Below are 25,184 nucleotides of genomic sequence, written 5' to 3'. Positions count from 1 at the left end.
TTACCTAGTGCTTACCACTCCCACTGATAAGCTAGAAGGCTTCCCTCCAACACAGAAAGCCTTGGGGGAGCTCAGAAGCTTACCAACAGTCCTGGATGCAGCAAATCTGTACCTGGATTACACTAGTTATAGGAAAGGCAGGGACCAAACACAAAACGGGCTTTAAACCAGAAATTAGAAAGAGATGGAAAAACTGCACAAACTGCCAATGAACTACAATTTCAGGGCCAAAAAACACTCTTCCCACGGTAGATAGGCTACCTAGTGCTTACCACTCCCACTGATAAGCTAGGCTTCCCTCCAACACAGCAAGGCTTGGGGGGGGGGGCTCAGAAGCTTACCAACAGTCCTGGATACAGCAAGTCTGTATCTGGACTAGACTAGTAACAGGAAAGGCAGGAAACAAGCGCAAACACAGGCTTTTAAATCAGAAGGTTGAAAGATATGGAAAAGCTTCCCAAACGGCCAATAAACTATAATTTCTGGGCCAGAAACCACTCCTCCTGTGGTAGATAGGTTACCTAGTGCTTACCACTCCCACTGATAAGCTAGAAGGCTTCCCTCCAACACAGAAAGGCTTGGGGGGGGGGGGGCTCAGAAGCTTACCAACAGTCCTGGATACAGCAAATCTGTACCTGGATTACACTAGTTATAGGAAATGCAGGGACCAAACGCAAAACGGGCTTTAAACCAGAAAGTAGAAAGAGATGGAAAAACTGCACAAACGGCCAATGAACTACAATTTCAGGGCCAAAAACCACTCTTCCCATGGTAGATAGGCTACCTAGTGCTTACCACTCCCACTGATAAGCTAGAAGGAAGGCTTCCCTTCAACACAGAAAGGCTTGGGGGGGGGGGGGCTCAGAAGCTTACCAACAGTCCTGGATACAGCAAGTCTGTATCTGGACTTGACTAGTTACAGGAAAGGCAGGAAACAAGCTTAGAATTTTATTTTTTTTTTGTTACAGAAAAGCAGCTAAAACAGCAGTAAATACAATTCAAATTGTAGTACAGGCCAGCACACCCGAGCGTGTAGCAACACTACGGCAAATACATTTCAAATAAATGCAATTAAATTAACAAATGACTAAAAAACAAGTGCAGAAGGCAGTAAATTAAAAGGCTACTAACAAGCAGTAATAAGTGCAGAGTAAGAGCTACTGAACAGATAGCACGCAGAAGAGCAACTAAGACAGTTACAGTAAGAGCAGATGAATATAAATATATATATAAATATATTTATATATATATATATATATAGATATATATATATATATATATATATATATATATATATTCATTTTTTTAGGGAAAGAACAGAGCAGGATTAAGAGGCTACAGTTGTCCTTCCCAAATGCTCTCTTTGTACACAGTAGGAGTGCCCGAAACCAGAATATGATCTCACTGCACTCAGTTGAGTGAACAAATGAGATGGTCTCAGAAGGAGTACCCAAATACAAATCTACAACAGGGGCGGGCAATTTCAAAGCCACCAACATTAATATCAAAACAAAAACAGGGAGGGAGGGTAAGGAACTAACTGTAGAGAGACAGCCACAACTTCAGTTGAGTTAATATTCAGTAAAAAAACACAAATAAATAAATTAAATACAGTACTATATGCAAAAGAGCAGATAAAAGTGTACTTAAATTCACTTGTATGTCCAGCTGATTTCAGGTAGATGTTAGCCGGCCAAAGCTCTGATATTAAGCAGAGATTACTCAAAATGTACCACTTATATAAGGCAAGACAGGATGTCAGTGATGAGCTGAAACTACCCCCACTGCTATCAATGGCTACACAGAAATTCTAAAAAGTACTCTGTAGAGAGACAGCCACACCTTCAGTTGAGTTAATATTCAGAGAAAAACACAAATAAATAAATTAAATATAGTACTATATGCAAAAGAGCAGATAAAAGTGTACTTAAATTCACTTATATGTCCACCTGATTTTAGGTAGATGTCAGTCAGCCAAAGCTCTGATATCAAGCCAAGAATGTTTGTCCATCAGTTCACTTAACTGGCTTATATAAACAAACTTTTTTGTTGTTGTATTCTTCCTGCTGGGAGATTAGAATCTTACATCCAAGAGCTACGGTGAAATATTTTGTGCTTAACTATGGTACTCTATGTAGAAACTGTGCAATGCAAAAAGATAGAAGGTATACATTTTACATTAGCTGGGGTGGGAAGGGAGGGGGAAACAAAGCTATCACAATGTTTACAAAAGCAGTGGTCTGGCTAAAACTCCAGAAAATGCCATAGCTTATTGCTAGTCTGTACAATGCTTATTAATATGGGGCATGTTACTTGGGTATCCAAATATTTGGCAGGATATGGGAACCACTCACTAAATTTCAAATGGGTACATTGGGAGCATGTTTCTGACAATGCCTTTCCTACAAGGTGTTAGGTCTGTTTATAGCAAACTGGAAATGATTTAGTAGGAAAATACCTTAAATGGTTAGGAATAAGAAAAGGTAACACTTATTTAACATGTTCTATTGTATTATCCTTCTTTTCTATTTATAGCAAAATGTTTTTTGTGAAAGGGAAACAAAAAAGAAGCTTTGGTCTGAAGTATCCAAAACTTTACATTTAACATTACAAGAACATAGGGGCTCTGAGCCATGCACACACTCCTGCAACTTTAAAGAAATTACAGCATCAACCATCTCATAACTTTTAGTTATGTACTTACCATAACTTTAGATGTTTGGGATCCATCTCGCCTACATTCTGTACTGATGGGTTCGGAGCCGATCCCTCGGCTCCGACTTTGCACGCTATGCTATAGAGCGAAGCCTCTTATTGGCTGAGCTATTTCTTATCCCAGGATGCACCACCACTAATCCCCCAGATCTTGTTTGTCCGCATTCATGCACACATACACAACTTGTTTATATAACATTGCCAGATGTTTCACGATGAAACAACAGGATTCGGACCTTCTGATATCCTCTGATCTCCAAGGAAGGGGGAAGGAGGGTGGGTTATTGGGAATGTAGGCGAGATGGATCCCAAACATCTAAAGTTATGGTAAGTACATAACTAAAAGATGTTATGTGATCCTATCTCACCTACATTCTGTACTGATGGGACAGCGTCCCTAGCACCTAAATCCTGGGTGGCTCACTGGAAAACACTCCTGAGCACTGTGGAACCAAATGAAGCTCGTCCACTAGATGCCACATCCAATTTGTAGTGAGAAATGAAAGTGTGCGGGGAGGACCATGTAGCCGCAGCACAAATGTCACTAATGGCAAGTTTAGAATGGAATGCTATTGAAGTAGCCATAGCTCTTGTAGAGTGAGCTTTGACAGAGGTCGTAAGCTCTTTATTAGAAGAGGAATAAGCTTGAGTAATACAGTCCCTGATCCATTTGGCAATAGTGACCTTTGTGACGGCTTTGCCCAATTTATTATCCGAAAAGGATACAAACAATTGATTTGTTTTCCTTGTTTGTTTGGTCGTATCTAAATAAAAACGCAATTGCCTGTGGACATCTAATGTGTGGAATATGTATTCCGCTTTGTTTGAGTACGTTGGAAAGAAGACTGGAAGTTCTAATGACTGTTGTAGGCAAAAACTGGAACAAACCTTAGGGACAAAGGATGGATTTGGCCTGAGAGATACTCTATCTTTGTGAAAAACCAAGTACGGAGGTTTTACAGACAAAGCTTGAAGCTCTGAAACCCTTCTGGCAGAAGTAATCGCAACCAGAAAGGCAGTTTTCCACGATAGAAGTTTTAAATCACATGTTGCTGCCGGTTCGAAGGGGGAGGAAGTTAAGGCACGTAACACCACATCGAGATCCCATGGAGGAGCAGGATGAGAAATTGGAGGTCGTAAAAGCGCAGCACCTTTCATGAAGGTCTTACACAATCTGCTGCTCATTAAAGGTGGGTTTATAGACTCATGAAAATTGGAAATAGCTGCCAATTGAACCTGGATGGTACAGACTGAAGAGCCTTGATTGAAAAGGGAAGTTAGAAATTTCAGGACTTCTGATACGGGAATAGTGATGGGATCCAGACCCCGGAGTTGAGCCCAAATAGCAAATCTCTTCCATTTGCTAGAATACAATTTTTTTGTAGCAGACTTGTGGGCCGAAGATAAGATGTGTACAACTTCCGGGTCTAAGGTATGATTCCTGACTATAGTCGGAAGAGGAGGAGCCAAGCCGTCAATTTCAAGGTGTGTAGGGACTGGTGGAGTAGTCCCGACTGATGAACCAATAGGTCTGGGATCTGATCCAGGAACCATGGACCTTCCAGTGCATATTTCCGAAGATAGGGGAACCATACCTGACAAGGCCAGTAAGGAGCAACTAAGATCATTTTGCTCCCCAAGTGAGACGCCTTTTGGATCACTCTGGGAAGGAGGGGAACTGGGGGAAAAGCATATAGCAAGCCGGTGGGCCACGGATGGGCTAGTGCGTCCATAGGGCTCTCCCCCGGAGAGCCGGGGTGAGGGAGAAGAACTTTTTGCACTTCGCATTCAGCAGGGTTGCGAAGAGGTCGCAACAAGGAATTCCCCATTTGCTGAAAATCTGATTTGCAACCGTAATGTTCAGAGACCACTCGTGTGGAGAGAGGATAGTTCTGCTCAGTCTGTCGGCTATCACATTGGACTTGCCAGGGATATGAGTCGCCACTAGAAAACGTTTGTTCGACACTGCCCATTCCCAAACTCTCATGGCCTCTCTGCAAAGGGGGTAGGATCTGGTCCCTCCCTGCTTGTTCAGGTACCAGACAACTGACATGTTGTCGGAGTGAACAGCAATTACGCCCTGAGGGAGGTAATCGTGAAGGGCTTGTAGGGACAGAAGCACCGCCCTCATTTCTAAGATGTTGATATGAAGTAGGGTCTATTCCGAATGCCATTTGCCTTGGACTGACCTGCCCAGGGAATGCCCCCCCCCCCAACCCCATCTGGGAGGCGTCCGTAGTCAAAGTGGCCACAGGAGGAGGTGGAACAAAGGGTCGTCCCTGATCCAGATTGGAGGGCACCAGCCACCAGCGAAGGTCCCGTTTGCAGGTTTCCGTGATCCATATGAGGTGACTGAGAGGGAGATCCTGAAAGGACCACTGAGTTGAAAGAAGCCACTGGAGAATTCTCATGTGCAACCTTGCTAGGGGAACTAGAAGAACCGTGGCGGACATAGATCCCAATAGCTGCAGGACCATTCTGGCTGGGACTTTGGATCTGGGAAGTAAGGCTCGAACTTGAGCCTGTATGGTTTGTATCCTTTCTGTAGGTAGATAGACCCGCATTCGGTTTGAGTCTATCTCTACTCCGATGAATCTTATGCGCTGAGATGGCAGCAACACAGACTTTGGCCAATTGAAGGTGATTCCAAGGGAAGTGCCCAGTGATATCGTGGCTTGTAGGCTCCGCAATAGTAGATGCTTGGAGGTGGCAGTTAGGAGCCAGTAGTCTAGATACGGAAACACCTGGAATCCTAGACTTCTCAGGTGAGCAGTCACGACCGCCAAACATTTGGTGAACACCCTGGGGGCTGTGGTGAGACCAAAGGGCAGCGCGCGGAACTGAAAATGACTGTCTCCTAGGCTGAAGCGCAGATGTCTCCTGGACGCTTGATGTACCATGATATGGTAATAAGCGTCCTTGAGATCTATGGAGCACATCCAAATACCTTTCTCCAGCAGTGGGAGAATGGATTGTAGGGTGACCATTCGGAACTTGGACTTTTTGACTGAATGGTTTAGAATGCCGAGATCCAAAATGGGCCTCAAGTCCCCGGTCTTTTTTGGCACCAAAAAGAATCTTGAGTAAGTCCCTAATCCGATCTGGTCTGCGGGGACCGGTTGGATGACCCCTTTTTGAAGCAGCTTTGAAACTTCTGAGGCTGCAATTTCTCGTTGACTGGGTGGCGGGTCCGGGATTTTTTTGGACTGAGGTGGGGAGTGAGAAAAGGGGATGGCGTAACCTCCGGCGATAATTCGAAGCACCCATCGGTCCTGAGTGATACCTTCCCAGGCTTTTAGGTGCCTCGAAAAACGACCCCCGACTGGCTCCGGAGCTGCACAGTCGGGCAATCCCTCAGGGATTGTGAAAGGCTGAAGAGCCACGAAAGGACTCGCGGTCTCCAGTGTTGCGGGGGCCTCTGCCGCCTCTGGGACGGCTTCTTCCAGAAGAATTTCCCCCTCCTCTGCCTCTAGAAGGGGGATCGTCCTGCTGTGAGGGATAAGACTTCTGAGATCTAAGGAACCACATTTTCCCTCCTTTTCGCCTTGGGGTAAGGCCAAAAGGGAGTGGAAAATCGTGCCCTACGGCAGTCAAAGTCTTACCTTCTTGCTCGCAGCGGTCAATGTGTCCTTTACCTTGGGTCCAAACAAAGAGGACCCATCAAAGGCGTCGGCAAAGGAAGACTTAAAGGCCTCCGCGAATGACACAGGCGGAGCCAGGCTTGCCTTCAGAGAGCAATGCCTGTACTGCCGCTATACTCGCCCCTTCGGCCGCATAAGAAATGAGCCTCATGGACGAGTTTGATATGGATGACAGCGTAGCCAACTGAGAGCCAACCGTCTGGGCCAGCTGCTCAGGCAGGTTACCCAAGAGGGTATCTGAAAGTTCCTTAATCAGATCCCTCTGAAATCTGGTGAAGTGCGTTAGATAGTTCAGGGACCTTAAAGTAAAGGCCGCTGAACTTAGGGTGCGCTTACCGTACCGATCCATGCTCCTAGGCTCCTTATTAGGAGGATGGACGGACGTCGAAGCCTCTGCTACATCTTGCTGGGTAGCAGATGCCACCACCAAGGCATCTACAGCCACACCTTTCGTCAAAACTCCTTTTCTGGGGGTGCTGACAGGAACTTATTTGGACGAGCAGGCACCGGTTCCACAGAGTCTGGGTGTTCCCACGCCCTTCGACAGATCAAATCTAGGAGCTCGTCGAAGGGCGGAGACACCCAGGAGGCGGAGGGCTGAGCCCCGAAGGCCTTAAGGAAAACCGACTCGTCAGCAGAAGGGGGTTTGGATTGCCAGCCGCCTCGTTGTTTAAGGGCTTCCAGGATGTCTGCAAAGGAGACATCATCTGAGGACGACTTAGGGGACCCCTCTGCATCATCAAGATCAGTGTCTGATGTGAGAGACTCATCGGGGGAGTCAACGTGCTTCCTCTTGCACGATCTTTTCCTGGGGGGTTCCTCCAAAAAAGCTTCAGAGGGACCTCCAGGAGGGGGGGAACCCCCAGTGGGGGTAACCTCAGGCCCCGGGGCTCCGCTGTCTAAGGACAGGGGGACTGCCAAAGACCCAGTCTCCGTATGCAGGGAAGGTGCTGGGGAGACCGTGGAGGTAGCCAAAGAAGATTTGGCTAACACACTCCTCATGGCCCTGAAGGCGGTACCACCAGAATCCTGGGAAGGTCCCACCTCCGTGGCCACAACGGTAGACGGTACCCCCGCAGCCGACGCACCGAGAGGAAGGCTTGGGACCGAAAACATCAGTCCCGAAGCGTCCCCCCCGGGGCCGACAGTGGAGGTCCGCATACCGAACTCCGACTCGAGAGCCGGGGTTGGAGTAAGGGTCGGGCCCGACCCGAAAACCTCCATCGGCTCCACCAGCACCGGCTCCAACGGTGCCGAGGCTGTTGGAGGAGGAACCATAACAACAGGGTGGACCATCGGCTCCGAAGCCGAATGGGCTGGAGCCTTAACTAACTTTTGGAACAACGGAGACTGGAAAAGTCTTTGGAGCACCCTGTCGATGTCCCAATCAGACATCTTGGAGGATCTAGATGACACCGATCGGGTCCGAACAGACTTCTCCATCGGCTCCATAGGACTAGGGGACCGGCTCCGAATGGATTCGACTACTATCGGTTCTGAGGGAGACCTCAAAACAATTTCCCTCGGTGCCGAGGAGGGCTTCGGCGCTGAAGGGGAAGAGTCTGAGCCGGCAACCCTCATCGGCTCCAAAATCAGTGGAGCCGATGAAGGTGACCCACCTCTCGATGCCCCAGTCCTCGGCTCCGAAACCAGAGAAGTCGAGACTGGAGGCATCGAGGCAGACTGTTCCGCCCTCAGCTCCGAAGTCCGTGGAGCCGATGGAGAAGCCTGCCTAGGTTTCTTGGCAGTCTGTTCCGACAGACTGGTCGGAGCCGACGCTTTTTTCTTCTTGGTAGGAGAGGAAGAGGAAGATAAGGCCTCCTCGAAGGAGGGTTTAATCAGCCCTTTTAATATTAATTTATTCTTCCTCTCTTGGAGGACTCTAGAAGAAAAGGCGTGACACACGCTACAGGACTCCTGTAGGTGCTTGGCGCCTAAACAATATACGCACGAGTGGTCGTCAGTTATAGACATTTTGTAACCACACCTTGCGCACTTTTTAAACCCAGAGGGTCTATGTTCTTTAGACATACTGACTAACAGGCACTAAAACAAGTAAAAGTAGCAGTTCAGTGATGAGATTTTACCACAAGGAAAACTTTAAACGAAGTTTTTTTTTTTTTTTTTTTTTTTTTTTTTTTTTATTTAAACGAGACAATACACAATATCCGAACAAAATTACTGAAAAGGAGGGCCAAGACCCTCTAACTTAAGCAGGTACTTGACCTCCTGAAAAAAACAAAAGACACTAGGTAAAGAATAGGGGAAGGCCCCTCTAACTTAAACGGGAAACCTTTCCCTTAAACCAAAACACAATTTTTCTCAACAAATGTTAGCAAAACACACTCGTACAACAACAACAGCTGTTAAAACAGCTTTTGGGGTAAAAATAGCAAAATTCCTGACAGGAAACTTTGAAGAAAACAGTACTTAGCTCAGCCAAGTTTGAGACCACGTCCTAGCTTTTAAGCGGCAAACGAGATCTGGGGGATTAGTGGTGGTGCATCCTGGGATAAGAAATAGCTCAGCCAATAAGAGGCTTCGCTCTATAGCATAGCGTGCCGAGTCGGAGCCGAGGGATCGGCTCCGAACCCATCAGTACAGAATGTAGGCGAGATAGGATCACATAACATCCACTTTTATAATGGGGATGACAACCTTGCCATTTGTTAGTGCCAAATAAGAATTTTTCCCCTCAGAGAAACTTGAGCGATGCCTTCAGCCAGATCACAATTATCAATATGTCTCACAATTTCTGTAGTGCTGCAATATGAAAGCCTAGTAGTTTGCAGTCTACTGTCTTGAGAAGCAGATGTGTACACCTTCTTAACTAAAATCTGTGAAGGATTCGGTTTACTTTAACTTGGCTGAGTATTAAGAGGTGCTATCTTTTTGGACCTTTAAGCAACAAGCCAGTGAAATGTAGTAGTATCAACAACAGGGTTTTTTGTTGAGGAATTTATACTGCTCCTGAACCCTATAAAATATTTTTTTCCAAAGAAGCTGCCTATAAATCATATTCTTGGGTCAAGAAAAAAGTACACATTCTCAAAGTGAGAAAAAAATTAAAAGTTATGGACTTATTTTGACAAATCTACATGGACATGACCATTTGTTTTCAAACATTCTGGATTTGCACCACAGGTCAAAGTCAGCTTGTCAAGAGAAACTTTGAGGCTCTGGCTCCTCTTTCTTAATTTAATGCCTCATGCATCTGACTGTCCAGAGATAAACTGAGCCTCTTCACAGCACACCCTGAAGAAACCAAAAACAGGAAAGAAACAATTAAAAACATGCACATTTGCTAGACCCTGTATGCCAAAGGTGGGGTGGAGGCTTGAACAAGATGGGGCATAATGATACAGCTCTATCAATATGGTTAAGTAACCAACCTTATCTGAAAGTACCTGGTCCATTCGCTTCAAACATTCAGGACAGAAACCAGATGTCCCTCCAGGGTAGCATCATGACCCACTGACCCAGGTGAAACTACAACACACTTTATAAATTGAGTTTGCAATCAATCAGGAAAGCAATCTGCTGTATACGCTTTCACTGGACAGCTGCAGTCACACGTTATAAGAAAAAAAAACTCTGACAGGCTTGCCGAGGACGAAAATGTGAAAAGACAAAAAAAGTATATCAAATTTATACTTAAAATGTGTGAAATATACTGTAAAATACCAGGTGCACCCAATAGGGATTAACATATGATTAAAACCTAACAAAATATTTGTCATTCTATCACTGAAGTCCAGTAAGCAGTCTTGACTGCAACAGACAATTCTTTTCTTTAAGCATAGCCTTTTTTAAGACTCAAGTCAGCCTCATAAGAGTGATGCTCATTTCCACTTCTACGCGGGAAACTTCTTTGCTGCACAGCAGTGTAATATAAAGATTAAAAATGCCTAGTGCCAGAAGACCCTTCTGCTCACACTCCACCAAGCAAACAAAATTTTATTTTACATTTTTTACCGAGATTGTCCGACTGGACACAGGTCCAATTTCAGCGGGGGCCCGGGAGAAAAGCTCCACATTAATTGAACATAGTTAAACGCGGGATAATTAAAAACCGAAGTGATGTACATCGAATAAAACAGTTGATATAAAAACATAATACAATCATGGATGATGCTAAGATATGAAATCAGCAGAGAAAAATATACCTAAAACTGAAGATATAAATAACAGAAGGTAAAATAGCTTATGTAGATGTTAGCAGTGGATGAACAGAAGTTTCATGTAATACATGGACATCGCCAGGAGTTAATCAGGTGTGCTTAACAGAGTTTTTGAACTGTGTAGTTGTAGGGATAGAAGTCAGATTAGGGGGGAGGTTATTCCAGTTTCTCATTATGGTATGGGAGAATAATCCTTTCCTTGCAGAGTTGTTAGCCTGAGAGATACAGAGGAGAGATTTGTCAGAAGAGCAGAAAGGATGATTTGATATACAGTGAATAAGAAGGTAGCTTAGTGCTGGGGTTTTGTTGGGATATTTCACAATACTGCGGGCAATTATTAGTTGGTGATAATTGAGTAGCTGGGAAAATTCTAGCCATTGAAGTTCCCTTAGAGCCTGACAGTGATGGGTTCTGAAGATGGAGTTGTTTGCAAATCTGGCAATTTTATTATGACATGATTCAAGTCTATCAAGATCCGGTTTTCTGATCTGGGTGAGGATTGGTGGGGCATAAATTAGAGTGGATAGTAGATGAGTTTGGGCTAGGGTAATCCGTGCCTGATCAGAGAGGAATTTCTTGTGTTTATACAGAGTTCCCATTTTCTTGTGGACTTTGTTGATAGTTTGTGAAATATGGACATCAAACAGTAGGTTTTTGTCAATTTCTACACCAAGGAGTTTGATGTGGTCGGAGGGAGAGATGTTAGTGCCATTTTTGGATGTGACTGTGAAAGGTAGAGGGGTGGTTATACTTTTGTTGGGGGTGAAAAGTAGTAATTTAGTCTTATTGGGATTTAGAATCAGTTGGATCGGAGTAATCCAACTTTCCAGAGGTAAAGGATTCCTGAGTAAGTTGTTGTAAAGTGGTGAGGGATGGTGTAGAGCAGATAAGAGTTAAATCATCTGCATACTGTACAAGTGTAGCTTGCTGGGTATAGGTATGAAGATTGTTAGTAAATATAGAGGAGAGAAGTGGGACTAGTCTTGAGCCTTGTGGTACACCTATACCATTTTTATTTTACATTTGTTGACCAAGCTGGTCCAACTGGATATATGTCCATTTTCAGTGCAGGCATGGGGAGAAAAGCTCCACACTTCACAGTAGTATTTACAAAACATAGGTGCATTGTAAAGTTTTCTCTATTATAATAACAGTTCCTTGTCTTTTGTCATATGAGTAACATTATTCCTATTATAAGACAGCTAAGGATGTAGATACAAAGATGTGTAAAAAATGTAGCACACTATTAAACAGTACAGTTATACAGTAAAGGTTTAAAACTATGTAAGCAAAAAGCACACTATTAAACAGTAAAGTCACACACACATTATTTGCTAGTAAAAGATTAAATAGTACACTATTGATCAGTATAGTGACATGCACACTACTGTTAATAAAGGATTAACTATCTTATGCTGGTATGTAGATAAGTGTCAGGATACAAGTGTGGTAGTTAATCTGGGTTAGCACACGGGCATAACCAGTGAGATTTAAGATATGTTTTAAGTTTGGTTTTAAATAGGGGAGCCGAGGATAGGGAGGTTAGGTGATCAGGGAGGGTATTCCAGTTTTTCCCCACTGCGTTAGAGAACAGTGAATCGCCAGCCAGATTCTTGGTTTTATTTATTTGAATTAGTAATTTGTTTGATGAGCGCAGGGACTTTAGGTTATTGTAGGGGATGATTAGGTTAGTGAGTATTGGAGTATTTGAAGGTTGATACAGTATCTTTTGGGCCACTATGAGTTGGTTCAGTAGAATTAGATTTGACAGTTCTAACCAGCCTAGTTGATTAAGATTGTTGCAGTGATGGGTTCTGTAGGTTGACCCAGTTGCAAATCTTGCAATATTATTGTAGGAGATGGTAAGCTTGTTCATATTGCTTTTACATAGTTTAGTTTAGATAGGGGATGCATATAGAAGGGTTGAGATTAAATGGGTATGGGCGATAGTGGTCCAGGCTAGAGGGGTCAGAAAGGGTTTGATTCTATAGAGGGATCCTAGTTTTTTGTTAGCTGTTTTTACAGTGTTGTTAATATGGGGCTCAAAGGTAAGGTTATTATCAATTAGTACCCCAAGTAGTTTTGTGGTAGAATCAGGAGATATGACAGTACCATTAGTAGATGTAACATTAAAGTTCAGTGGGAAGGCTCTGCGAGTGGGGGTGAATAATAGCATTTTTGTTTTTTTGGGTTCAGAATGAGACATCAGTCAAGGAGCCATTTCTCTACTGTGCTAAACACGTTTTGGGTAAGGAACTGTAGCTGTGATGGTGAAGTGGCTGAGCATATTAATGTGGAACCATCTGCGTATTGAATACAGGTGGCTTGAGGTATTATAGAGTGTAGGTCGTTTGTAAAGATAGAGAAGAGGAGAGGACCAAGTATGGAGCCTCTGAGGGACTCAAAGGGTAATTGGGAGGTGGGAAGACAGGCTATTCTGCCATAGTACGGCTTGTTGCCTGTTATTTAGGTAGGACTGGAACCACTGTATAGCAAGTGGAGCTAGTGACAAGTTTTTGAGTAAGTTTATGAGTAGCTGGTGGTTGACCATACCAAAGGCTTTTGACAGATCGATAGAGAGCTGAGGATACAGTATCATTATTACCATTTTTATTGATGCAGTCGGTGAAGGATGAGAGAGCAGAGGTGCTGATATGAAATGGTCTAAAGTTTTCTAGTAGGTGGTTTAATAGCTGCTTATGAATGCACCTCTCCATGATTTTAGCTAGAGGGGATAATATGGCTATGGGCCTGTAGTTAGAAAAATCTTTGGAGTTACCACCTTTGTGGAGGGAGATAATATGTGATATTTTGCAGAGTGATGGAATGGCTCCTTCAGAAATAGTTCTGTTGGTGAGGATGGATATGGGGTAGGCTATAGTTTTAGCAAGTTTTTGCAGGTATTCTGCAGGTAGTAAGTCTTCAGTGAGAGTGGTGGGTTTAAGTTTCTGAATAAGGGTGCAGACAAGGGATGCAGGAACAGGTTGAAATTGAAATAGTGGGGGACTGTTGCGTTATGGGAGGAAGAAGATGTTGTGTCAGGGGATAGCTGATTGGCAAGAGATTGAATGGTCTCTGAGAAGAAAGAATTGGCAATTTGGTTGGGGCTGTTGTGTTCAGAGCCTGAGGGGTTAGGTGTGACTCAGCGACCTAGGTGCAACAGTTTATTGATGCCAGACCAGAATTTTTGAGACAGAGGATGTCACATGAATGTACATCCATGAGGGCATGCAGGGGGGCAACATTGTTATTTACGCTTCAAATATTGAGATGGGCTATCAGGAGACAGTTGTGAGGTCTGGTAGCTAAGTGTGTATAGCTAGAGGTTGGGGTGTTGGGCTCAGTGGTAGGGGTAGAATTTGGCCCAGGATTAGGATGCATGTCCCCATCTATTAGGGGGGTGCACTTGTGTTCTCAGAGTGAGTTTTAAATGTTTACATATTAGGTTTTGAGATTTCCTGGTTCTAGAGCTGTAGTATGTGATGTGAGTGAGTCTACTAGTTGAAAGTAAGGGAGATAATATACCTTGCCACTGGACAGCTGTCTGTCAGACATATAGCTTTTAAACCAAGTGCCAATCAAGAAATGACTTTGCTCCCAAAGACATTAATAATTTCACTAATGCAAGGTAGAGCAGTTTGAAACCAAATGCACAAATCCTGCACTCACATCACAGGACTGAACTATGCTCACTTCCTGATCTGGTTAGAGTAATTACTGTCAAGGAAAACCCTTTGCTCACCCACCTTGCACATCTTCCCTGATTTCCATATAGCCCTGAGAATTTGCTCTTTCAAGGTATAAGACTGAAAAGTCACAAATGTCTAGGTCTGGCACTGCTTAGGATGAATACCCTGTGGGTCCATTCAGCCTGACTGGAACTCTTGGGAAGATCACATCATCTAGCTAAGTGTTGCTGAACAAACTGCTTGCAGTTTTCGCAGTCCACACAGCCCCTTCACCTTTATTATCAGAAGGGTTTTTTTATGGCATGTTCTATCCTCTGCATCAACCTCTGTCTAGTAGAGCTTCAATTCAATATTCCAAACTAGCCACTCACTAATGAAACATTGCCCAAAGTAATTAAGGTACTTCCAAAGAACATGGGACACTGACACATACTAAAATGTGAGTAACACCATCTGGTCCTTAAGAAATTACAAACCTAGGTTCCCCTTCACACATACTAAGGTCAGACAGGATCATATGCAGATATGCTACAATTATTCAACTTGACGATGACAGCCTGCAAGAGGTGCAGAACTCCTAGCAGGCTGTTTGGAAAGGAGTCCCAACAGAGATGGCCTGTGGTCAATCTAAACCAGTATAATGACACTCACTTCTGAACCTCTCTCTCTTCCTGTAACTGAACATGGCCATAAAGCATGCAAAAAAGCAAATTCAGGACAAATTAAAACTACTTAGCCATTCAGATGGTATATAATCTTCAAGACTGAAACAAAGAAGGTTTTCTTGTTGCAATAATGTAACCACTGTAAGAGGGGGAGGGCAATGTTAAAACTACTCTGTGCTCCAGTGTTACACTGCAATGTACAGTAGAAAAAATGATAGCAGAACATTCCACATTGACTGAACGACACCAACCTTATTATAATACTGCATTCGTGGGGTAGATGCTGCTTCATCCTCTTCTCCTCGGATAAGTTTGTCTAAAAAATCCTCCTTTCCAACTACAGAAGCTACTTCACAAAAGCGCTCCAACGCCTAAGAAAAAAAGAATGTAGTGAGCTTTTTGTCTATGCACTCAAACGACAAACTAAAACATTACTTTTTTTTAAATCCACTGTGACCACATATATCGAAGGGATTTTATTCAATGGGGTATTTTTACACAAAATATTTTCTACTGCCATTAAATGCAGCCTTCAGCTAAACTTCTCAGCAGGCTTGTCACGCCCCTTTCTTAGTAGTAGCTTGCCTCTTGCTATCAATCTAAGTAACCACCCATAAAAGGAAATGTACGCCCATCTCTCTTCGACAAAACCTATCCCAGAAGCTTTAACATGAAATGGATAAGGTGACCCAGCAAACTAAAGAAATGTTGGGAATGTTCAACTCTACTGAATAAGATGTATTTGTAGCTGTGGAGTTAGATTAAATATAAACCCAACTACCCCAGTGGTTTTCTTACAATTTCTCCTTCAATTCTCTATTATACCCCACCTTAGCCCTGGACTGACTATCCAAAATTGTAATATTTACTGAGTGTAAGGGCAGTCTTTCAGCTTGCAGCAGTGCAGAAACTTTGGATTAATGCAGCTCAGAAATGTAGCGTAAGCAACTACTCAAGCAAAATAAACAAAAGCCTGGTAAGGATTTTTTTGAAAGGAGATATTTCTTAATGCAGCAACTTAGTCAAGCCAAATTACTTGGCTGTAAAAACATCAACTGCATGTAGAAGGTAAATCTTAAAAGGCTTTTCTGATATCAAGCTTGAAGAGACTCCCACACTGGATTCTGCATGGTAATAAATAATGAATGCCATTTACATAGAACCTTCGATATCTGCGAGGGGGGGGGGGGCTATGTATTGTGTATGGGAAGGTTTTTCAGATCAAACATCAAATAATTCACACGTCTTCTGGTTATACATATAACTGGTTACCAAATTTAAAGAGGTAAAAGTCAGTTTAAGGAGTGGAGTAAACTACTCAAAGCCCTTGCAGTATCTAGCCAAATAAATTTTAATTATGAAATACTGCAAACTTGCATCTTAAGTGGGAAACAGGCAAACTAAGCTCAAGATGAGATCAAAAGAAAAGAATTAAAAGCAGAGATCCTTCCCCAGTAGCAAACTTCTTTCTCAAAGGGGACAGTATCTCTAATGGAATCTTTTTTGGATGCTAAAAAATTAATTTACAGATCATATATAGACAACATGCTCGAAATTTCTGAAATCTGAGGGTCTCAGTGCAAGATGGGGAGAGATCCCTGCAAAGAAATGGAAATAGTCAGTCAGGGTTGAGTGCAGCTGCTGGAACCAGGGAAGTTGTATCTGGCTATAACATTTGACAGATGGTATTAGGATCATCTTGAAAGAATTTTGAAAATAGATGGGGGAGAAAGGAAGGCACAGACAAGCTTCACTTTACATGACAGACTTAAGGTGCCTAGGATAAATGTCCTAGGACCTACCTTTAGGAAGAAACATACAGGGTGCTTCTTGCAGCCTGCTGACTCAAACATATCTTGCTCCAAAAAACAAAGACAGAAGAGATTTCATACTGTATCCCAACAAACTTTCCATTCGTATGCCATCAATGCTAACAAATTGATAATTTGTGACAATGTCGGAAAGGCCTGCAATATACTAAACAAAACAATATGTACTTATAGGATAATTTAGTTTATCACAGAAAATATTTTCCAGGTAGGAAGCCAGACTGAATCATAAAAAGAAGTTATGTACCTACCATAACGTTCCATGTTAGTTATCTCCTCTCGCCTTCTTTCTTGCTGGTTGGGTTCGGAGCCGATCCTCGGCTCCGACTCGGCCATCTTCTAAAGCTCGAAAGCTACAAACTGGTATGAGGGTTTGCCCACGTAGCTGCTGCACAAATAGATTCCATGGGCAACCTAGCCTGAAAAGCAACCGAAGTGGCTAATGCTCTGGTGGAGTGCCCTTTTGGTTTAACAGGCAATTGTTTATTCCTCAGCTGATAGATAAAAGTAATGATAGACGTCAGCCACCTGGATAAAGTTACTTTTGATACTGGTATACCTTGTTTGCCCTCTGCATAAGAGAGGAAAAGCTGATCCGATTTTCTGAAGGCCTTAGCCCTGTGCAAATAAAAACGCAGTTGTCTGTGAACATCTAACTGATGTAACTTATATTCCACCCTGTTGGAATGGTTGGGAAAAAACACAGGAAGGTCAATGGACTGATTCAAGTTGTTCTCAGAAGAGACCTTAGGAAGGAAGGATGGATTAGTCCTAAGAGCAACCCTGTCTTTGTGGAACACTAGGTAGGGGGGACGTGTACAAAGAGCCTGCAGCTCGAAAACTCATCTGGCTGAAGTGATTGCTACCAGAAAAAGCATTTTCCACGATAAAAACTTCAATGAACAGGAAGCTGCCGGTTCGAAGGGGGGCAAAATTAAAGAAGCTAGAATCAAATTCAGATACCACGGGGGTGGAGGATCTCTAACCAGGGGCCTGAGCAGAGTGGTTCCTTTGAGGAATGCCTTACAAAGCTTATGAGACATTATACTACTTTCTGAAAGGCCAAAGTGAAAATTTGAAATTGCGGCTAACTGCACCCTAATTGTAGCCGAAGCAGAGCCAGCATGAAAAAGCTCCGTGAGGAATTCCAAGATGTGGTGAACAGGGGCTGTAAAAGGATCTATATTCTTAGCCTCTGCCCAGGAAGAAAAAAGTTTCCACTTACTAGCGTAAGTTTTTCTAGTGGTAGACTTGTGCGATGATAAAATGATTTCACGCACTGATTGAGAGATATCCGGAAGCCTGGCTAGGGTTGGAAGTGGAGCAACCAAGCCGTGAGCTTGAGAGATTGTAGGGAGTGATGCAGCCCACCCGATTGATGGATCAGAAGGTCTGGAATTAGTTCCAGAGTCCAAGGCTGCTTGATGAGGTAAAGATGCAGGAACGGAAACCATATTTGTCGAGGCCAGTACGGGGTAATGGGGATCATTTTGCAACCCAATACGGTAGCTTTCCGTATCAGCTTGGGAATTAGAGGAAACAGGGGAAATGCATATAGAAGTCCCTGAGGCCAATCGTGGACCAGAGTATCTCTGGGGGAATACTCTGGATGTGGAAGGAGAGAGAAGTTGCTGCACTTGCTGTTGAAGGGGGTGGTAAAGAAGTCGCAGCAAGGTTGCCCCCATTTGCGGATGATTTGGTCTGCCACTACTTGATTCAGAGACCACTCGTGAGGCATCAGAATAGTTCTGCTCAGCCTGTCTGCTATGACGTTGGATTTTCCAGGGATATGCATTGCAGTCAGAAACCGTTGGGAAGAGATCGCCCACTGCCAAAGTCTGAGTGCTTCTCAACATAGGGGGTAGGACCTGGTTCCGCCCTGCTTGTTGATGTACCATACAACTGACATTGTCTGTTTGAAATGCAACTGTCCCGGTAGGAAGAGAGTCCTGAAGAGCTTGCAACGCTAAAAGCACGGCTCTCATCTCCAAGACGTTTATGTGCAGATGGTACTCCTGAGGTTGCCAAGTGCCTTGGACTGTTCCGCCCTGATAATGCCCCCACCACCCGATCAGGGAGGCGTCCGTGGTTACCGTAGCAACTGGAGGGGGAAGTACAAATGGTCTGCCCAGGGGTACTGATGGGGAGACCATCCACCACGCAAGGTGCTTTTTGCATGCTTCTGTAATGATAATCATGTGAGACATGGGAAGCTGCTGAAAGGACCACTGGGTGAAAAGGTGCCATTGGAGAATCCTCATGTGGAAACGGGCCAGAGGGACGAGTATGATTGCAGCTGCCATGAGACCCAAGGTTTGAAGTACGAACCTGGCTTGTATTCTCTTGCAACCTAACAAGACCTGGATATGCTGCCGAATGACTAACACCCTTTCTGGTGGAAGGCTGGCTGACCTGTCTTTTGTATTTAAGTTTGTGCCTATAAAGGTGATAGACTGACAAGGCGACAAAGCAGATTTTTCGAAATTTATAGTGATACCTATTCTGAAACACGTCTGTATGGTATAGTCTCTGGCTTGCAGAAGATGATGCCTGGTGGTAGCAGTGAGGAGCCAGTTGTCTAGATACAGAAACACCTGGAATCCTTGCCATCTCAGATGAGCGGTAACTACTGCCATACATTTGGTGAACACCCTGGGGGCTGTGGTGAGACCAAAGGGCAGAGCTCTGAACTGATAATGGCTGGCTCCCAGCCGGAAGCACAGGAATCTTCTGGAGTGCCTGTCCATTTTGATGTGGTAGTATGCATCCTGAAGATCTATGGAGCACATCCAATTGTCCTGACCCAGGAAGGGTAAAATGGACTGTAGCATGACCATCCGAAACTTGGTTCTTTGTACAGACCTGTTTAGTCTGCTGAGATCCAAAATGGGTCTCCAGTCCCCTGTCTTTTTTGGTACCAAAAAGAACCTTGAGTAAATTCCGGATCCTTGCTGGTCTGCTGGGACTTGCTGGATGGCCCTTTTTCTTAGCAGTTCTGCAACTTCCTGAACTGCTTGAGCCCTTGGATTGGGTGGAACATCTGGAAGGGACTTGTTCGGCAAGAATGGTGCACGAACGAAGGGAATTTTGTAACCTCCGGATACAACAGACTGTACCCATTTTGTCTCATGTTATGTCTTGCCAGGCTCTTGGGTACAGCGATAATCTTTCCCCGACTGCCTCCAGAGGTGGACAGCTGGGCAATCCTTCAGGGATGCTGGAAGGGCTTGTCAGAGAAAGATTCTCTGCTGCCCTGATTTTGCGGACCCCCTCTGCCATGAGGGCGGCGTCTGTTATTGTTCCCTCCTCTGCCCCTGGAGGGAAACTCACCACGTGCATCAGGCAAGGCTCCCTGGGATTTCTGGAACCACATCTTTCCACTCTTCTGACCCTTGGGATATGGTTTGGAAGGAGTGGAAAAATGGACCCCTACAGCAGAGAGAGTCTTGCCTTCCTGTTCACACCTGGTAAGGGTGTCCTTCACTTGCGATCCAAAGAGAGAGGAACCATCAAAGGGGGTGTTGGTGAAAGATGCTCTGAAAGGTTCCGCAAAGTTACAAAGCCACATCCAAGCATGTCTCCGCAGAGAGACGCCTGTGCCTGCGGCTCTTCTCGACCCATCGGCTGCATAAGAAATGAGCCTCATGGAGGAGTTAACCATTGAATTAAGAGTCGCCAGCTGGGAGGCAACCTTGGCCTGGGCCCCCTCAGCTGATGGATCTTGAAGGGTATCTCCAAGCTCTTTAAGGAGATCCCTCTGTAGACGGGTCAAGTGGCACAAGTAATTCAGAGACTTCATGGTAAAAGTCGCTGAAGAAAACATCCGCTTCCCATATCTGTCCATCGTCTTAGACTCCTTGTTAGGGGGATGAACAGATGAAGACGTTTCAGCCAACTCCTCCTTCGTGGCTGCCGCTACCACCATGGTATCAACAGTGACCCTTTTTGTCAAAAATTGCTTGTCCTGTGGTGCAGTAATGAATTTTGCTGGTCTTCTTGGGGTCGGTTCCACTGTGTCTGGAGCTGACCACGCCTTCCGAGCCACCACAGACATCAGTGGGTTGAAAGGTGGACACCCCCAGGAGGTGGAAGGTCGGGATCCAAACGCGTCCAGGAATACCGACTCATCCTCGGAAGGGCTTAGGGCAGTCCAGTTCCCCCTCTGTCTAAGCATCTCAAGGACGTCTGAGAAGGAGACATCTTCAGAGGGGGACCTCGGGGACCCTTCCAAATCCTCTAAGTCGGTATCTGATGTGACAGACTCAGGGGAGTCAACATGCTTTCTCTTGCATTTCCTCTTACGAGGTGGCTCCTCTGAATGATCAGGGGAGGCCTCAGAAGAGGAAGATACACCCAAAGGGGTGTCCTGGGGCGCTGGATCCTCACGCTTGGGGTCTGGAAGAGTGGCAGAGGCTGACACAGGCACCATAGGGAGAGGAGCTGAAGGGGTCGATCCTGGCACTGGCTCAGGGGCCAGAAAATTCCTCATCACCTCGAAGGCATCCCGATTGGAACAGAGAGAGGGATCCGATTCAGAAGCAATCAGAATCCCCCTCCGCACTGAGGGGGAAGGCTCCGAGGCTGATGTGGGAGCCGAACTCACCTGAGCCGAGGCTCCGAGGGGGAGAGCGAGGTCGGACAAGGGTCCGATGCCACTCGCCTCCCCGGAGCTGACAAGGGAGTCCCGGCGCCCAGATCCCTCCAAGGACGGAACCATGGAAGTGATCGGAGCCGACGAAGGAACCCAAGGAGCAGGTATCGGAGCCGACAGTTCCACGACTCAAACCCCCATGAACTCCGGCCCACGAGCTCAAAGGGCGAGTTGGAGGAGGAATACCTGAAGACGTGGACGAAGCCGACCCCTGGTGAGGGGGGCTGGACAACATTTTAGCCAGGGCCTGTGATTTTAGCAGACTGCTGACCACTCTTTCCAAGTCACGGTCCAAAAGTCTTGAGGACCGAGAAGAGTGGGATGAGCGATGACTACGCTCCAATTGGAGCAGAGGTGATCTCGGACCCGAGCGTTTCGACTCCAGAGAGGGAGACCTGGACCTTTTTAGACTCTCAGAAGGCTCCGAAGAGCGTATCGGAGCCGACTGGGAGGGAGGAGCATCGGTTCCAGAAAGGGAGCCGAAATGGAAGGTACAGATTCACCCGACGACGGCTCCGAAGTGGGAGCCGACGGTTTAGGTGCCCTGGAAGATTTCACAGGCTGAGCCTCAGCCGGTGAATCTTGAGGTTTAAGTAAACCTCTAAGGATCAATTTATTTTTGCGCTCCTGCAGGACTCTTGGACTGAACGCATGGCAAATGGAGCAAGAGTCCTGCAGGTGCACGGCGCCCAGAAAATAAACACAAGAAGTGTGACCATCTGTCAGAGACATCTTCTGACAGCATGAGTCACACTTCTTGAATCCGGACGGCTTAGGATCCTTGGACATATTGACAGGCAAGCCCAAAGGAAAAAAACACACACACACAAAGGTTAAGGTACTAACACAACAACAATACACTACAAGTTACCAGAACAGACAGTACACCAACAACTGTAATACGTATAGCCAAACTAACTAACAGTGATAATAAGATTTTTTTTTTTTTTAAAGAAATAGATAGAGAAGAAAAAGGTTATCCTCTAACTCAAACGGACACCTAGAGATAAGTTTATCCTCTAACTTAAACGGAAAACCTTAGAGGAAAAAAGGGGGAAGTAGAAGGGGGAGGGAAAACTCTCTAAGTAAAACAAGTTTCTGAAGAGAAAAGACACGGATTCAGCTACAAAAACTTATATAATATAAGGGAAACAACTAAACGATAATTCTACTCTAAAAATTTATTAAATTGTGACAGAAAAAAGACAATATAGAAGTTTTATACCACCTGAGCCAGTACAGCAACCTCGCAGCAGAAGCTGCAAACGACATCTGGGTATCTAGCGCCAGGCATCATGGGATATGGGGAGGTCTCGAGCCAGTTTGTAGCTCTCGAGCTTTAGAAGATGGCAGTCTCGGAGCCGAGGATTGGCTCCGAACCCAACCAGCAAGAATGAAGGCGAGATAGACAACTTAACATCTGGTGTTGCGCCCATTCTCACGTGTACCAGCACAACAGTACAAAAGGTGGGGAAAGGAAGTCTGCTCTCAAACACAAATGTGAAGCCTTTCCTTAAGATGGAGCAAGGTTCTTTGTATCATTCAACAAATTAAGTTTGCTCTTCTTCTCTGAAAAGCCACATATGTAGTTAAAACTACTTCTGGAGGTATTCCCTGAACCAGGTTTGCCAAGGATCATGCACCATTCTTTATCTGCATAGCCATGTATAGAACTAACTGATGTTTACTAAGATGCACAGTCAGAAGAGTTAGAACTCTCTGGAGGCTATCAGCTTATGGTTGGGACTGGGTAGAAAACAGACAATGAATCAGACACCGAAACAAGCACATTACTTCTTTCGGCTTTTCCCGGTTAGGGGTCGCCACAGCGGATCACCTGTCCGCTCATGACTGGCAATAGAGTTTTACGGTGTAGAGTTGCCAGCCCGGCACGCAACCTTCCACTGAAGGCGCACACATTCAAACATAGGGCCAATTTAGAGTGTCCAATCCACCTACAGCATGTCTTTGAGATGTGGGAGGAAACTGGAGCACCCGGAGGAAACCCACGCGACCACAGGGAGGACATGCAGACTCCTTACAGAAGGCACCCCAGCCGAGGATCGAACCGGAGAACCTCTTGCTGTGTGGCGACAACGCTAACCGCTGCACCGCCGTGGTCATCAGGTACAACAGGTATGTGGTTCTTGTAAAGATGAACAGACAAGGGTCTTGAACTCACAACTCTGCACTTAAATCTTTTGTAGCTGGAATAAAGAAAAATGTGAAGACAAAGATCTTCCAACTTCACCTCACAAAGCCCAGCTGCTTGCTTATGAAGGCGCAATGTATAAATGACTGGCATTTTGAAATTAATGTACTGGATAAGCTGTTTTAATACCAAAACAGGACAGAGAGAGCCTGTCTTTTAAATGTCTGAAAAAATCTGGAGCAGAAACTCTTCATTCTCCAATATGGGGACTGATTTTGCCACTTCTATGCACATTGCCTGAAGCTCTTATAAGAGGTCTTGATAATTGTAGTGCTTGGGATTTACATTTAGGAAGCAACAGAAAGTGTACAGTAAGGCCATGTTCCTCAACAGGAGTCATCAAGTGATCCATTATAAATAATTTCCATGCTTGAATTAAAATGGCAAATCCTCCTCTAATTCCTTGGGAAAAAGATAACCACAAAAGACCTTAGAAACTCTAGTATGGCTGTCATCTGGATGCGGCAGAAGGCTTCTAATTGATGCTGAAAATAATGCTCTCTCTCTTTTTTTAAATCAAGAACCATTTTTATTGATTTACCACTTTTGACATAGGCAATTATACAATTATATTAATGAAAACAAACCATATTGACATTTTCAGTTACAAACATTATACATCACCTATATTCTTCTATACATTATCAATCAAACATTAGTTAACTCATTCAATTCTTGCCGCCCCTTAAACCTCAATCATCCTTCAAAACATTATTCAAGTATTTTTCCCACAATTCCCATTTTTTTTTCTAAGTAATTTGCTCCTACCCTTTTCTAAAGATCCCACTTCCATCACTGTTACTACATTCACTATGGTTGATTTAGACTTTGATTTCCATTTTCTAACAACTGCTTTTTTTGGCAGCTAACAGAATTAAACTCAGCAAGGCCTTACTATGTGTCTACGCAATTCTGATTATGTATCACAGGTCAAAAAAAAAATTTCCTTAGTCAACACCAGTTTGCTCACCTATTATTTCTGACATAGTCATGTGCAGAGAAATTTAAGTCCGACACCTCATTGCATTTCCAAAAAATATGCTCCAGATTACCTCTTTCTTTTCCATCACACCTCCAACATTTGCAGTCTGAGGAAAAATTCTTTGGAGTCTGCTTGGGGTATAAAATATCTATGCAAACAATTTCAAGCAAAAATGCTAAATCTTCTAGACTTTGTTGCATATCTGGAAGCCATTCATAAATCTAATTGTTTCTTTGTGAACTGATTATCCAATCTCTCTTCCCATTCCTTTCTAACTGCCTCTGATTGATTCCTGTGGGTGTCACGGAATATTTTAGATGCCCCACCAATTATGCCTTTTAACAGCAGCTTTTGTTCTATACTCTATTGAAAACTTTATCAACGCTGGTCTTATACTTATGATCTCCGTATTGCATTCTCTTTGTCTATACTGATATCACTTCTTGACAGCGAATGCAATCTATGGCCTGCAGTCTAAATGTATTCTTAGCCTCTTTCCATTCTATTACCTTTCCCTCTATAATTATATGCTTCCAATTCCTTGGTTCTTTTGCCAGTTGTCTCTAGTAAATACCAACCCTGTATTGCCTATTTTCTGTATTCCTAAACGCAGTCATCC

General features: G+C 44.4%; 1 protein-coding gene across 1 annotated transcript in view; it reads right to left on the bottom strand.

The window, feature by feature from the left end:
- NUP160 (nucleoporin 160) overlaps nt 1-25,184 on the bottom strand; it is a 1,498,284-nt gene that overhangs the window by 426,310 nt on the left and 1,046,790 nt on the right. Inside the window, exon 25 of the mRNA XM_044082750.1 lies at nt 15,143-15,262. Within this exon, the coding sequence (XP_043938685.1) occupies nt 15,143-15,262 (120 nt within the window). The remainder of the gene's footprint in view (nt 1-15,142; nt 15,263-25,184) is intronic.

The sequence above is a fragment of the Protopterus annectens genome, chromosome 9.part0, assembly GCF_019279795.1.
Source record: "Protopterus annectens isolate FY-2018-M chromosome 9.part0, PAN1.0, whole genome shotgun sequence".
NCBI lineage: Eukaryota > Metazoa > Chordata > Ceratodontiformes > Protopteridae > Protopterus > Protopterus annectens.
The sequence above is the reverse complement of the archived record's forward strand: the minus strand, read 5'-3'. Positions and strand labels throughout refer to the sequence as shown.